The following is a 16675-nucleotide window of genomic DNA, read 5'->3' on the forward strand; positions in this document are numbered from 1 at the left end:
TCTAAACTTGGAATCGTAAATACATACTGCAATATAATTGAAAAAGATAACCCACCTTCCCATGCGATATGTTTGAAATTACCATACACATTTCCCTTCTGAGATATTTTTACACACAATTTTATGTTACTCCGAGTTCCTTCGGACAACGTTCAGATGACTGATTTCGAATAGATAACTGATTATCTCAGTGTAAATTAGTGCAGATTAGTCCCGTTAATTGGATGGAAACGGAATCCAGATAACGAAACAGTCGGTTATAGCCCTAATTCTTTAATAAAAGTATTCCCACTTAATGTGTCTTAAGTTGATAACCTGACTAATGGAAGTATAAAGTCTGATAAACTGACACAGAATTGCCATGATCCGGTTTTACTAAGGTAAGCACTGTTGGCTTGCTAACGAATGCTTAAATTTTAATATTTATTATTCATGTACAAAATGTGCCATATCTACGACTTTCTCCTAACCTAGACTTGCGATTTAAATAATAGTGTCATTTGAACTTAATCACATTAGCATGTTCTGTACAAACTCCAAATTCACAGGATATTTTTAGAATAGTTCTGTACAAACTCCAAATTCACAGGATATTTTTAGAATAGTTCTGTACAAACTCCAAATTCACAGGATATGTTTAGAATAGTTCTGTACAAACTCCAAATTCACAGGATATGTTTAGAATAGTTCTGTACAAACTCCAAATTCATAGGATATGTTTATAATAGTTCACTTTAATAAACCTTGGAATTTGTGAGCCATGGTATTTCAGCTGGCTTAGCGTAATAATCCAAGGGTCGCGGGTACGAAACCCGTCCAAACCAGTCAGTCGACAGGCGTTTGGGAAAGTCACTTACCCCATCCCCCACTTCCTTACATGATGTAGCCCGTATTTAACATGTCGTTAAAACAAAAACAAGCCTAAACACACACACACACACACACACACTATATATATATATATATATATATATATATATATATATATATATATATATATATATATATATATATATATTAAAAATAACATCGCATGTAAAGTGTTGGTATAAAGCAAATTGATATACCAATACTATTAGTATATCAAATTGTAATCCGCCCATGGCGCAATAACACGAATATATAAACATTCTTTCAATCGCAAGCCTATAGATCAATGATAATTTCTACTCATTCTTTAATCATAAATGACATATGAAAATAAGTATTAATAGTCACTGTTTTCTAAATGATATTAAAATGATACACAATTTAATCGGCATCCTTTATTTCTTCCATTCCCCTCTCGTGCGTAAATGACAAAATAAGCAAAAATCTGGAGTGAGAGAGAAAAACATATTGCGCTGGACGAAAACATTATAACTGAACTTGTACGAAGTAGCCTACATTGATCTGGTTCGTCGTAACGGTACGTTTACGCTATCCTTGGGATCTATCTACAGTGTTCATAATATATATGATACACAGTTGCAATAGCATGTGACACCACAGGGTTCGTTACAAAGAAAATTTGGAGTATCCGTCCATGAATCAAGGGATGAGGGTTCTAACCTTTAACAATATAGGATACTCCAAATTTTCTTTGTAACGAACCCCTGTGTATAACACTAGGACATACTGTATTGTGTTTTAATCCGTTCTTGTTGTTTCTTAAACCTATTACAATGTTCTAAAAATCGATTATTAATTATTAGATATAAAAATGTCCAAATGGTCGACCCCCCCCCCTCTGAATTATCGTAGCTAGATACGGGCGAAAATCCATGAAAATGCAAGCGTTGGCGATTTTCGCTTTTCATACGACGATGTCTCTGGACGTATGAATGATGCTAATGTTAGTCAAGCAGTCCAAAGGGAGGAGAGACAGACAGACAGACAGACAGATAGAGAGAGAATTGTATAGTCTTTATAAAGTTTAATTAAAGCAGATTAATGACTTAGATGAACTGTCAATATATTAAAATAGTTTAATTACCTCTTGTTGGTTCGTCATTTTACTTAGTTTCTATTCCACACTAATTTCCATACGCCATTACGTGAATGCCTGACAGTACAGGTTCACTCTACAAAAAGCTAACCTAGTACTAATATTAGTACTCTTACTCCTACCTCGTGGACAGGGTACTAACATGAGCATAAGCATGTCAATGGAGCAAGCCGGGTGTGATTCTCACCTGGCGCTCTTTTAGCCTAATATCAACAATTTGAACATATTCCTTGCATATAATACAATAAATTGAGTAGTCCTCTTATTTAATACCGGAAGTATTGACAATCATTGAAGAAATAGTTGTAAAATCTCGTTTACCTTTTTCTTTATCCGATATTTTCGTTGAGATCGTGCGCCATATTAGTTCAAATAATGATTACTTCCGTTCTCAGCCTCGTTTGTTTGTGTGCCATATAAGGACATTGACGCCTTATTTGGAAACGTAAACAAATCGTAGTAAAAATTTGGCGCGGTTTGAGTGAGAAATTCTGCGCTTTAAAAGTAAATATGGTTTATCGGCAAATTTGAAATTCCACCAAGAAGCCATTATTCGCCACTTGATTGATAATAACATAGCGTAGAAGGTCCAAAGATGGTCTGGCAAGCGTTACGTAAAAAGGGGTCACGGCGAGTCTCGCGTTATCTGTCTTGGTGGACACGGTGAGGTTAGTGTAACCATGCCAATAAATTATATCGTGTAAGGGCTTAATAAATTCAAAATAAGCCAAACTTCTTTCACAACATGATTATACTTATGTAGTAGATTTCTACACTGTTTGTTTTTCTGACTTTAGTGATGAATTTTTTTTGCTCCATTACATGATATGCGATCAGTTCGTAACCTCAACCACATTAAATCAAGTTGAGGCTACGACATCGTAGCTAGAAGCTAACCGTGTTTGCAGTGCACTACTTTATTCATAAAAACCATATCTCATGTTTAGATCATGAATGGGTCTTATATCGATTTAATAAATGTGAATAAAAATAGAAACTGAAAAAGAAAACAATCAACTTATCAATTTCCATATGTGATCGTGAACAAGAAGAAAAATCGTTTAACTACATTTTGTAGCGGACTGACTCACAGGATGCGAGGAGTTCATTCTCTCAGTCAATACACAGTTGCCAGGTGCATATCGTAACTCCATTCAATGTGCAAATATGTGTGTTTGTATGGGATTTAAATAAAATATATGTATAGTATATACGCTGTATCAATGATTTCCCACATGTTGCAAGCCTCGTTTCCTTTTAATGAAAAATGTATACATCTCGTGGTATATCATTGATATAGCGTACATACTATATATATATATATAGGTATGTATGTATGTGTGTGTGTATGTATGTATGTATGTATGTATGTATGTGTGTATATGAATGTGTGTGTGTATGTCTGTATGTGTGTGTGTGTGTGTGTATGACTGACTGACTTTATTTCCTCTTCAGAAGAGATTTCATTCAGTTAATTTTTCATTACTACAAAAAAGAGATATGAATATAGCTTGACATTAATGGACTTACAGTACACTAAGCATGTAATATATCTATGTATCTACAAAACTTAAGAAAACGCAATATCTAAACACATGAATGAGAAAACTTATTGCAAACGAGATATATACGCAACAGAGATAAGAGAGAAAAATAAAGGAATTGGAATTATTTACATTCGACTGGAACGATTTAAATGGATTATCACATTGGCTCTAACTTAGAACACTTGTAAATAATTTATAAGATAGTAACGAAATTGATGCATTTCCCTAATTTACTGAACAAGCATAATATCAGATATCGTTTTCAAGTTCATTTGTTCTTCTGTACATTATGTCTATTCCTTCAGCCACCACAAACATGAATGCCTGCCATGATTGATCATCCACAGAATCATAGATATCAACTCTCTTGCCCAAAAGGATATGAAATAATGAGTCATTGTCCTGACAGAAAAGGCAGCGCGAGTCTAGAATGTCTTTTGCATCTATTATTTTTTTCAAACATAGTATTACGTTCATCTTTTAGGGCTTGGCAGTATAGTAACATATGCTTGGCTCTGTCTGTAGTCAATCTCTTGCAGAGTTTACAGTTAAATTTATTCTCTGTTAAGTTTGAACACATAGTTAAATAGGGAATGTTAGCGAAAGTCAAGGTTTTATTAGGAAAACATTTACCAAGCTTCCAGACAACAAGTGGTTGAAGATCAGTATGGACACTTGCATAATGTAAAAGTTCAGGTCTCATTTCAAGTTTAGATCTCCACAATGATTCTTCGCAGCAGTGAACTGCCGTTTCAATATTCCTCCTCCAGATTGGTTTCGGGACAGAATATAGGGTGTTCACGTATAGAATGGAAAAAACCGCCAAGCTGGTATTTCAAAAGAACACGATATATATCTTTAACAAAACCAACGCTCTCGCTCTCGTGTATCAGGAAGTCAAGAATTCTTCTGTTGAATATAATTTTCCATGCTAGTGAACCATTAGCTCTGTAGATTTTATTGAAGAAACCTTATTTGATTTTATCTATATATCCCTCAACTGACCACAGTCCAAGGTTGCTGCCTGTTGAAGAGCGCTGATTAAGACCTATAATTCTTGTTTCAGATTTTCTTTGACATACTTCTAGATCATATACCTGTGACTGGCTCAAGTTGGACCATAATTCGCATCCATATGTCATAGCAGGTAGTACTATTGTTGACCATATTTTAGCACTATTAATTGGATTTATTCCATTCTTTCCAATGCCAGTTCCAACAAAGGAATAAAATACTGATCTTCCTTTATTAGAAAGATACGTAGAGAGAGTAACCCCAGCATAGATTCTAGAATAAACTATAGGAATCCTTTTATCTCCGAGCATGAACATAGATATCTTTTATGAATTTTTTCGTCGAAATATGACGATATTGCTTTTATCAGCATTGTATCGGAGTCTCCACTTCGATGTATAGTCATGGAGGTTGCGAAGTAAAACACACATACCATTAAATGATGAAGATAGTAATATCGCGTCATCCGCTAGTAAAATACAAGGGATCCTTAACGTACCAACTTGTATTCCAGATTTTGTTGACTCCAGCAAGGATATTAGGTCATTTATCATGACTATAGCCATGCTGATAGCATTCTTCCTTGTCCTACCCCTTGATTGACTGAGTATGGTTTCGAATGATGGCCGTTGAGCAGAATAAGGGCCCTAACATCTCGAAAAGAATTTCGAATCAATCTCCACAGTTTTCCTTTAACGCCAAGAAATAATAGCTTATAAAAGAGGCCATCATGCCATACCGTATTAAAGGCCTTTGCATTGTCCAGGAAAGCAGCATAGACTTTTGAGTGACCTTCTAAATAATGGGATATTCCCTCTTTTATAATAAAGGCTGCAGTGATGACACTGCATTTGCTTCGAAATCCCTGTTGTAATTGGTGAGGGAAATCGATACTTTCACTAAAAAGAGTTATCCTCTGCAACAATATTTTTCCAAATACTTTTTGAAAAACGGGAACGATTGAAATATCTCTATAGTTATTCATATCTAGCCTGTACTTTTTTCCCATCTTAGAAGATAGGTATAACATTTACAGTTTTGAAGTAGTCAGAATACGTTTCCAAGGAGATGATGCGATTATACACTTTGCACAAAATGAACTAATTGATTGACAGGGAAAAATTAAATGCTTTGCATATATTTTATCATGTCCACATGATTTATTTTTCTTCAGCTCTCTTACAGCCTCTTCAATGTCTTTCTGTAATATGGTTTCAAACATATCCTTATCTGCTCCGTCATCAATATTCTTCATGCTGTTTCTAATTTCAGCTGCAAACGATTCATTAAAAAGTATATCAGGTGTTTCAGTTCCTAAAGTTTTGAAATGCTGGTTCCACGCGTCACGAATCAAATGAGGATCCCGTATTATTTTTCCTTCCACTTTTAGTTCCGAGATATCTTGTCTCTGTCCCTTCTTATGAAGTCTTTCTATTCTGTAGAACTTCCCTACATCCAGTTCTGCAGCTTTTTCCAGCTCATTGAATTGTTCCTGTTCGTACTGGTCTTCTGCCTTGTTTAATTGGTTTCTGAATTTTCTTATCGCATTTTTATATTCTGCATAAGTTGTAAATGTGCATACCACGTGGCCGTTCGTCTTTTAGCGCTCGTTTTCTTCTCATCTCGTTATATAGTTCAGCCACATTAGTAAATTATCAGTAAGGTTTTTGGTGAGGCAGGAAGGTTTTCTTTGGAAGAATTGTGACAGCTGTATTGCGTAAAACAGTCGCAGCAGTAACAAGGGCGTTTTGTACATCTGAAATGTTATCTAAACAAATAGCTCCAATGAACTCAAGTGCTCGTTGGTTTCACTTCTGTACCGCTCCTGTTGTTCTGCAGAAGCTTTTCGCCAGGTGACTGTTACTGGATATTTGGAAAATGTTGATTCCAGGAGTTCGTCTGCAACTAACATGTCTGCTCTTGCAGTTAAATGATCAGATATATTAAGATGATGATCATCTTCAATATTGGCACTACGGACTAAATCTATTTTGGATGAGGGTATCAGAATGTACTAAGTCAAGGACGAGTGTTTGCCGTGAGATGAGCAATATGTATATCCTGGTATTCCAGAAGGGGAAATATCACATGTTGACATTAGATGACTATTTTTAAGAAAGGAATGTAATATGTAATCTTTACCATTTGTACTTTTTAGAATCACTTTTTTGGTAGCTCCGTATTAAAGGAACCGCAAATAATCACAGTTTCCATTATTTCTTTATAACAACAACATTAAATTCACACAATCAGTACGAAACCTTGGTGTTACTCTGGACAGTACTCTCACATTGCACCAACATGTCATGAACATATGCAAGGCTGCATATCTTGAGCTGAGACGCATCAGCTCCATTAGCAAATATCTTTCAGTTGATGCCACTAAAACACTTGTGTGTTCATTAGTACTTTCAGGACTGGACTATTGTAACTCAGTTCTGTCTTCATCTCAATATCTACTCCAGAAACTTCAAAAAGTTCAAAACACAGCTGCTCGGATCATACTTAGAGTACCACGACCAGAGCACACCTCCCCACTGCTCTGTACCCTGCACTGGGTATCCATTCGATCCAGAATAAAACACAAAATTTGTTCTCTGTGCTACGTTTCACAGTCGGACTCTAGTCCAACATACCTATCCGACCTCACCCATGAGCAGACACCTGCAAGATACTTACGCTCCTCTTCTGACAATCGTATACTCATTATTCTCACTATGAAAACAAAGTCCTATGGACAGCGTTCTTTTGCATACCAGGGCCCAGCAACGTGGAATGAATTGCCCACTGAACTTAGACACAAAGACACAGTGATCCAATTCAAGAGTGCTCTCAAAACTCACTTATGTCGACTGCAAGAACAAACTTAAAGACCTAATAATGTTTCCTACCTTAAATATTCTCAGCATATTTTTTATGTTTTCTAATTTCATGGTGTTTGTTTTTGTAAATCATATCATTATATTTGTTTTTTTTATCTTATAGGTGTTGTCTAATGTCGTAAAGCGCTTAGAGCTTCTAAAGATTAGGCGCTATACAAAGTCCTCATTATTATTATTATTATTATTATTATTATAATCATCTAATGAGGCATTTGTTGAAGGAAACCACACCAGAACAAAAACAATTTAATAGCGCGCAGGCTAATTTCAACTGCAGTTCCTCCAAATCCGGAGGGACGTTTTCTTTCCCATTGACATGTGTCAATTATATTATCCGGTCTCGAAAAAGCAGTAAATTCCCCGTCAATACAGAAAAAATTGCAGTTGCTCTGGTTGTAGACAATGCTCTTGTATGCACACAATATCTACCTTATGAAGTAATGAACAGAGATAGGGAATTCCTGTCATAATGATCTTCGCAATCCAAGTCATTCAAAAAGTTAACAAAAGCTTCTCCACATGCAATTTAGGGACACAGGATCATTAATCTATCGTACCTTTCTCTGGCTAATACAAATTGAGGCCAAAACTCCTGCTATAAAGTTTTGGTCAGCAGATTTTCTGGAACAGTGACACGAACGGTATACGTTTCTCCGTTCGTATTTGACCACTTTTTTAAGAAAGCTAATACTTGTGATTTTTACTCCTCGATTGTACGCATGTCTGCGTATTACATGATTTAGCTCTTATGGGTCATAGTCTGCTTTAATTCGAGATAACAACAAAGATGTTGTGCTAGTGCTCCTCTTCACTCCACTGAATGTCGTATTACTGATTCATTTTTTATTCTAGTACATGCTATTATAATATAATCTTGTTTACGTGATTTGGAATTTTTTTCTCAGAAAATCTGTTTGACCTGACTCTAATTGTAAACACCTAAGGCTGACCTAGTTGCTGACCCTAAATCAAAAATTAGTAGCAGCTACGTAAACAAGTTCTTTTCGTTTTTTTTTTTTTTTTTTTTTATTGTGGGAATAATAAGAGTGAGATCCAGGCTGTATTGGATACGTGACCCTACACTTATAAATACTTTTAGCGAAGTAAACAAAATTTTTAAAAACATGTATTCTTAGAGTAAAATGATTGGTTTTTGTCAGGGCCATGCTGGGAGTACATGATATAAACATGATCACGTTACCCTCATACGGGTATGTATTCTGCATCTCAAATTACTGTATAACCATTGTTTTAGAGAAATACTCTAAGTTTGGGCTTAAAACACTTGATGTCAAGTCGTTTTCTTCTGTTGTAGTCAGTTTTCGAGTTATATGTTAATTGTTCTTCAGATTATTCTATAAGATTATTTCGTTTTTCTGGAAATATTTAAGTGCTCATACAGAATTCTTGGACAAAGACATTTCTTACAACTTTTATTTGGATTTTTAGCACCGGAGTGTTATTTCTTGTGTTTCTACAATGAACTGTAGACAACAGTACTGTACAGGATACAGCATACGTCATCGCCTTCCATCTTGGATTTTCATCTGGTCTCAAACTTGAATTCATGAAAACATTTCATTAATAGGACTTTTAAAATTTAATTCGTGGATTATTCTTGAATTATTTTTGGATTTGATTCATAAACCTGTACGTTCTTATTTGTTTCATTTTGCAAGGGAAATAAATTATTTGTTAAATTTTTCAAAGCTTCTTGTTTTCAATCTTTGTTTTGTTACTGTTTATTTGAGCCTAAACGCGGAACAGAATTTAATTCATAATACTTTTAGTTCTCCTGAAGGTTTCATTTAGTACTCATTGGAAAGAAAGTATTTGTTAAATTTTACAAAACTCCTTGGGTTTCCCTCTGTTTTGTTATTTATTTGAAGAACACAGACTCGTAACAATCGCTTCAAGTTAGTCTTGAATACTAATTTTCAATAGTCCAGTTATCTCTTTTATTAAACCATAAAATACGAAATTTCTGCAGAGAAACAGTAGTTTGCTTCCTTACACTACATGTCAAGATGCTAAACACTTTTATCTTCTGTTGGCAGTGTTCGCAGAAACGTTAATGCTGACAGTCTAAAAAAAAAAACAAAAAAAAAAAAAAAACGTTACGGTCAAGTCCAACAAACATTGTCTAATATTGTCAACAACTACACTGAGAGATTCGTTAAAAGTGACGATAAAGTCATGTCAGACGTTGTCAACTATTGTCAAAAATTGCAATGAACTAAACGAGAAAATGCTCATGATCGTTAATTGCTCGTGTTCTTCTTCTCAAGTTATATGGATCCGCTTTTGTGAAACCTTAGTGTGAGTTTATGAATGAAAAACCCTATATTCCAGTTATTTCATATTTTTGCGACTATAATATATTTCCACTACTGAGTTATTGCCTGCTTCTGCTCCGAACGTTTTGTATACATCACCATGGAAGGCTAAAATAAAATTGTCACTCGTTACAAATTTGTACACTACAGTCAAGATACTCATTGGTACGCGTGCATAAAATAAAGCCTGTAGGATGGGTCTTATCCATGAATCGGGCATTTGAAATCTTATTTCGCTAAATGAGGTTTGACTTTTCTCAGTATGGCTAAGACCATGATACCTAAATGAAGTTTGAGATATTCACATTAAGGTGGAAAGTAATTTATAACTTGGTATAAATGTACCGCTGTAAAACAGAGCAAATTCATGAATAATCTATCAAGCAGCTATACGCCATGTACCCAACACCCAGCTAAAGGAATAGCTTACGCAAATTCTCTTCTTACAAGTACGGTAATTGTCCTCTTGATTTGTTTTTCAAACTACAGAGACCATTAAGTGATATGCACGCAAGTCTTTTAATTTCGCAGACGAAAAAAGTTTTAAAATCGTTAAATAATATTTTGTTTAATGTAAATGATATATCATTTCGATATTTAAAAATATTATTTCATTTAAGCGAAATAATAGTTCGATAAAATGAAATACTTCGCTATTTGCAATCTTTTTCATGACCTGAAATACTTTTCATTATTTCGAAACTGGACTTTATATGAATATGACGCTTCAATGTATGATATAATGGGTTTTACTAATTTCATACTCGTGCCGATAAAATTTCAGGCATTGCTGGGGAGACTCAGTGTCTATAATTGTAAACTCTATCGCATTTAATATTTGTCTATTCAGTTTCAACAAGTTTCATTATGCTGTGGCTAGGATTTGTAGCAAGTAATCTTTAATCACCAAAATATATAAAATAATCTTTGATCTCTAAAATATGGCCTCAAAAAGTAAATTTTATTTTAACAGTTGGTCAGTTTAAAATTGATCGTAAATATTTTGAAGGTAATACATTCTCTGTGCGGGATGATGGTATATAAAAATTTGATATAACATATTGTGATTCGCCCATATCAGCTTTTAGTTCAATAATGAATTTTAACTAATTATTCATGAAAGGAAGAAAGTGACCAGAAACATAACCAGAAAAATAAAAATCCCCGTTTTCAAATTGATTCAGACATCTTAAGCAATTTCATATAAATCCCCCCTCTCTCTCTGTCTCTCTCGTGCTATTAGTGAGAGAAAATTTGCTGGATTAAAAGCTTGTGAAACCCAGTACCCTACAAGAGCCCGTGTCGTCGTAATGGTATGTGTACACATTTCATATTTTTTGCGACTACAATATGTTTCCAGTAACTGAGTTCTTGCCTGCTTCTGTTAGGAACGTTTTGTATACATCATGGAATTCTATAACAAAATTGTCACTCGTTACAAAGTTTTAGACTACAGTGAAGATACTCATTGATAAACGTGTATAAAATAAAGCCAGTAGGACGAGTCTTATCCATGAAGCGGGCAATTGAAATCTTATTTCGCTAAATGAAGTTTGACTTTTCTCAATATGACTACGAACATGATACCTCAATGAAGTTCGAGATTTCACATTAAGGTGGAAAATAATTTATAACTTGGTATACATCTACCACTGCACAACACAGCAAATTCAGGAATAATCTATCAAGCAGTTATATCTAATGTACCTAACCCCCAGATAATGGAGTAGCTGTCGCAGATTCTCTTCTTACAAGTACAAAAATTTTCCTCCTGATTTGATTTTCATACTACATAGACCATTAAGGGATATGCATGCAAGTATTTTTATTTCTCAGGCGAAACAAAGTTTTGAAACATTTCGAAATTTCAAAATATTATTTCATTTAAACGAAATAATAGTTCTATAAACTGAAATAGTTCGTTATTTGCAATCTTCTTCATAACGTGAAATATTTTTTCATTATTTCAAAACTGGATTTTAGATAAATATGTCGTTTCGATATATAATATAATGGATTTTCCTAATTTTTAACTTGTGCAGATAAAATTTCGATATATGATATAAATGGTTTTCCTAATTTTATACTCGTGCCGATACAATTTCATCCATTGCTGGAGAGACTCAGTGCCTATCATTGTAAACTCTATCGCATTTAATATTTGTCTATTTAGTGCCAGCAAGTTTCATTATGCTGTGGCTAGGATTTGTAACAAGTAATCTTTAATTACCAAAATATATCAAATAACCTTTGATTTAAAAAAATATGGCCCCAAAAAGTAAATTTTATTTTAACAGTTGTTCAATTTAAAAATGATCGTAAACATTTTGAAGGTAATAAAGTCTATATGCGGGATTGATTGATTGACTGATTGGTTTATAGATCAAATTGATGGTAAATTTACATCTGATATAACATATTGGAATTTGCCCATAGCGTATGGATGGATATACGCATGAAACTGATTTATTGATTCCATGATTTTAGGTCAATAATGAATTTTAACTAATTATTCATGAAAGGAAGAAAATGACCAAAAAAAATCATCGTTTGATAAATGATTTAAACATCTTAAGCAATTTCCTATAAATCTTCTCTCTCTCTCTCTCTCTCTCTCTCTCTCTCTCTCGTGCCATTAGGGAGAGAATATCACCTGGGTTAAAAACTTGAGAAAACCACTAACCTACAACAGCCCGTGTCGTCGTAATGGTATGTGTACACATTGCATGGAGTTTTGATACAGTGTTACAAGATATCAATGATACAAAGTTGGCAAATCCTGTCGAAACTAGAAATCGGTAATGGTTAGACAATACATACTGTAAATATTTGATGCTTAGTTTTGCTTCAAACATAAAATTAGGTTTAACTATAAATATTAAAATGGTCTTTCTCACTCACTCACTCGGCATTGGTTGATCAGTCAGTATGTTTATTATATCTCGGTTAATCTCTCTCTCTCTCTCTGTCTGAACCGTCATTGCAAGAACATCAGCGAAGGAAAGAGCGCAACGGTTTAGCGGATTTACGCCCACGGTATGTGACCATGTCTCTGGACCTATTACAGTAAAACTGATCGATAAACTGACTATGAGAGGGGGAGGGTGGATGGTTGTGTTGATTAAAATGTGTACATCTCATGACATATCAAAAGATAGAGAGAGCATGCTTTACATACGTGGAAATTATAATGTAGTTGAGTCTCGAAAACACAGCTAAGTTGAGACAGAACCCACTAATAAATTAATTTGTTTCAGTTCATAACCTGTCAATGATTAAGCTATGATAGTAAACAAAGCCCTGCATGAACCTCAGTCAATTATAAATTTTATTATCCTGATACTTTTACCTGTGCAGGTATTTTATGTTTTGCTTGTATTCTCCAATGGGTTTGCTGAGACAGAAGGTGTGAAGTTCCAGTGGTTGATCCAGATCCAGACTAACACGAAGGTGGTGGGAAGGAGAAAGAGGTGCAGCTACCGCTCCACCCAATACAAACACGCAGACAACACAAAACACACATGGGGATCCATTTATGAGATGCATCTCGATAACTCGATATAATTGTGATTTTCGTGATAATGTATTGTTTTTGTTCTGTAAAATTTTGTTGACTACAAACCAGATTGGGGGGGGGGGGTCTGTACAAGTTACACTTCTAACGTTTCCGGACAAAAAACTTACAAAAGTTCACTTTCGCAATCTGAAAAGGTAACTTGCCTGATGCATCAAATGTTAATGTAATTGCACGTTGTTTTTGTTGGGTTTTTATTACGAGTCACGTGACGAATTAATATCATGATTTGTCCATTATTACCTCCTTACTATTAGTATACCTGTATAATAAATTTAATTTAAAGAAATGAACTGATCATGATAATTTGATTGAAAGTACGTTCAAATTTACATTTAAGAACTTAACACGATACCACGGTATACATCAATCATTTTAGCGACCAATAATTCAATGTTCTTGGGCATGGGCCTGACTAGTTTTTTGTTTACTTTGCATCTGTCAGTAGCTGTGAACATATCTTGTTCTTACTTATAGCAAAATAACACCATAGTATTTATATAATATTATTTTAGCAAATATTAATTATCTTTAGAGAAAAGAAAAGAAAGTATTTTATCTCAAAATAAATTCACAGCCACCCACCCCCCATTCCCCGGGAAAACAATTAATGGCCAGTATCGTATAGTAGATGAATTTGCTATGAGTATGTTAATTGTTGTATAAGTTGTTATTTAAAAGCTGTAATTTGAGTTGCTTGATTAAACACACACTACAGTTGATGTTGTGAAAGACGTAGTGCTGACATCTGAGTGCCTATTGATAAAATAAGAAGCGTTGATATTGAAGCCTACAATTTGCTAGCTACACTATTGATAAAATAGGAAGCGTCGATACTGAAGCCTACAATTTACAAGCTACACTAGTGATATAATAGGAAGCGTTGATACTGAAGCCTACAATTTACTAGACACACTATTGTTATAATAGGAAGCGTTGATACTGAAGCCTACAATTTGCTAGCTACGCTATTGATAAAATAGAAGCGCTGTTACTGAAGCCTACAATTTACTAACCACACTAGTTATATAATAGACATGGACCTTTGAGTAGGGCGCCAACATACGAGCAAGATATTTATCAGACAGGGTCAGTAAACATAAAACAAACGAGAAAATATTTAGTGGACTTGAGAAATTTGCATAAAGCTCAGACAGAAATCAAATGCTCCTGAAAATCGTAGAATGATTCGCAGTCGTACCAAGGTATACATGTACTTAACGTATTGACATGCGCTAGAAAATCCCTACCAATTTTACATCAGATATCGTCTATCGTAATTCAACAGAACTAAACTATATTCCGATCGCAACCTGAAGATGATACACAAACATTATATTAATATATGAATATATGTCTTTTTAGCAGCTAATCTCATTCCTAAATGGAAATATGACATAATTACCTCTGAGATAAAACATTACACCCCACTGTGAGCAGTAAATTGCTAGGTGACTATTGCATTTCGTCTGGGAACACTAACACCCTCGTCATCTTTGCCAATCAGGATTAATTTCTCTAACCACCAAATATATTATCGCTCCCATCGAAGTCAAAATAATCCTCTCTATACTGCCTTTATTAATGATATTCTGGAAAATATCATTCTATGAGACCTGTTTAATATGGCTCATGATTTTCTAAAATATTTGTTTTGGGTTGTCTCAACTCTCTCAGTTTTTGTTATTTGACCTTAAGTTAACACTGGCATCTTAAACCTGCCTGTCCTTTATCGGATGTTCTCTAATTAAAATTCGCTTATGTCTCCAAACGGAGCATATCCTATCCTTCATAGTCATCAATGTATTGCGAGTCTTGCCCATACGTCAATCCCAATGGTTACGTGTTACGCTGACCACGACATAATGTAGTTCAAAATTACCTCTACAAAGTTTTGCACCATTACAATTAATAATAATAATAATAATGATAGCCATCTTGTAATTTTCACCATAATCAGCATCATCGTCATACTATCCATATACGTTTCTATATCTTACACTATGCAGGTCTGGTTTAAGTACGATGTTCATCGTATCACTTGTTGTCTCGTAAGGTTTGCATGTTAGCAAACATATCAATCGTAAAGTTTTTTCTTTCTTGGTTTTGACTCCATAGTTTTTCGCTGACTTTTTAATTTTGACATCATCAACTATTTTCATTTTTAATCTGGGTCGCTTCTGAATACGTTTGCCACAACCTAGAATACATATCAGGAAGCTTTGTTCGACTCTCGCAGTTAAAAGATCGCCTTTATTCACTGTGTGTGTGTCTGCGGGCGCGCGCGCGTGTGTTCGTGTGTTTATAGACTTCGGATCCTTGTGCAATATTGCCATCAGTATACGTGATCGCAATAAATTAGACATTAATGTAAATACATCCATAGAATCAGCAACCTATATTGTCAGATCAATATAACGAAACAATATTTGATAATTAATATCAAGTAGTGTTACTTATGTTAAGGGGATATACAAAGGTTACAGACAGACATGTAATTATTCACTGGTATTTACAAAGCATGAATATGAGCACCGATTCCGGCATACTTTTCAATGGAAAGGTTGGTATATATGACTTATCATTTACATACCTTCGACTTCTAGTTGCAGAGTCCCATCTTCGACAAAACTGAAAATAGCTTCCTTTGATCTTGATGTGGCCATCGTGCCGTTCGAATTGTGGAGCAAGACAAACTGATTAAGTGACGTGAGTTGTCATCTTAACGCAGTGCTGATGTTAGGACTAGGCTGCAGAAAAAACAGAGAGCAAACTTACAGACAAATTCGGCGTCAAGAAATATTTAATTTAGAAATTCTTGTAGAGATAGCATCTTGTTTGTGAAAGGGGTCTTTACCTTATCAAGTGTATATGTAATATTTTTTCTATTAACCAAATTGAAAATTCTTATGTACAGATGAAAATAGAGACACGGTGTATTATTTTTTTGCAGGTAATTCAGCTATCACTAATACTGTAACAATAAAATGAACCACCTATATAATTAATCCAGTTTACTACCAGCTACCCATACAATTAACGATAGAAAAATTGGGGAAACGTATATGAGTACGCGAAACGTGTTTATAACACCTATGCTTTAGCTTATCTGTTCGAAGGCCAAGAAAGATTACAGATAAGGCGTTTCAATTGTCATAAAAAGTGCGCCAACCTTCGTCGTTTGTCTATAATAGTTTAGTGGCTTGATTTTCCAACAAGTTGCATTCATACTTTTTATATCAGCTTGTATGATTGAGATTTTGAAAAAGAATTGCTATGAGCGAAATGTGCGCATATTAATGAGACATTCTTGTATTTTATTGCCTTAGGGTTCA

At 34.6% G+C, this 16675-nt stretch overlaps 1 protein-coding gene across 1 annotated transcript in view; it reads right to left on the minus strand.

Moving 5' to 3' along the window:
- LOC149786970 (uncharacterized) overlaps positions 1 to 6460 on the minus strand; it is a 45370-nt gene extending 38910 nt beyond the window's left edge. Inside the window, exons 1-2 of the mRNA XM_089976009.1 lie at positions 6369 to 6460; positions 5732 to 6086 (exon numbers count right to left, since the gene is read on the minus strand). Of these exons, the coding sequence (XP_089832135.1) occupies positions 5732 to 6086; positions 6369 to 6460 (447 nt within the window). The remainder of the gene's footprint in view (positions 1 to 5731; positions 6087 to 6368) is intronic.
- Between the last annotated feature and the right edge of the window lie 10215 nt (positions 6461 to 16675).

The sequence above is a fragment of the Sinohyriopsis cumingii genome, chromosome 12 (genome assembly GCF_028554795.1).
Source record: "Sinohyriopsis cumingii isolate HCF-2022 chromosome 12, ASM2855479v2, whole genome shotgun sequence".
NCBI classification, from domain to species: Eukaryota; Metazoa; Mollusca; class Bivalvia; order Unionida; family Unionidae; genus Sinohyriopsis; species Sinohyriopsis cumingii.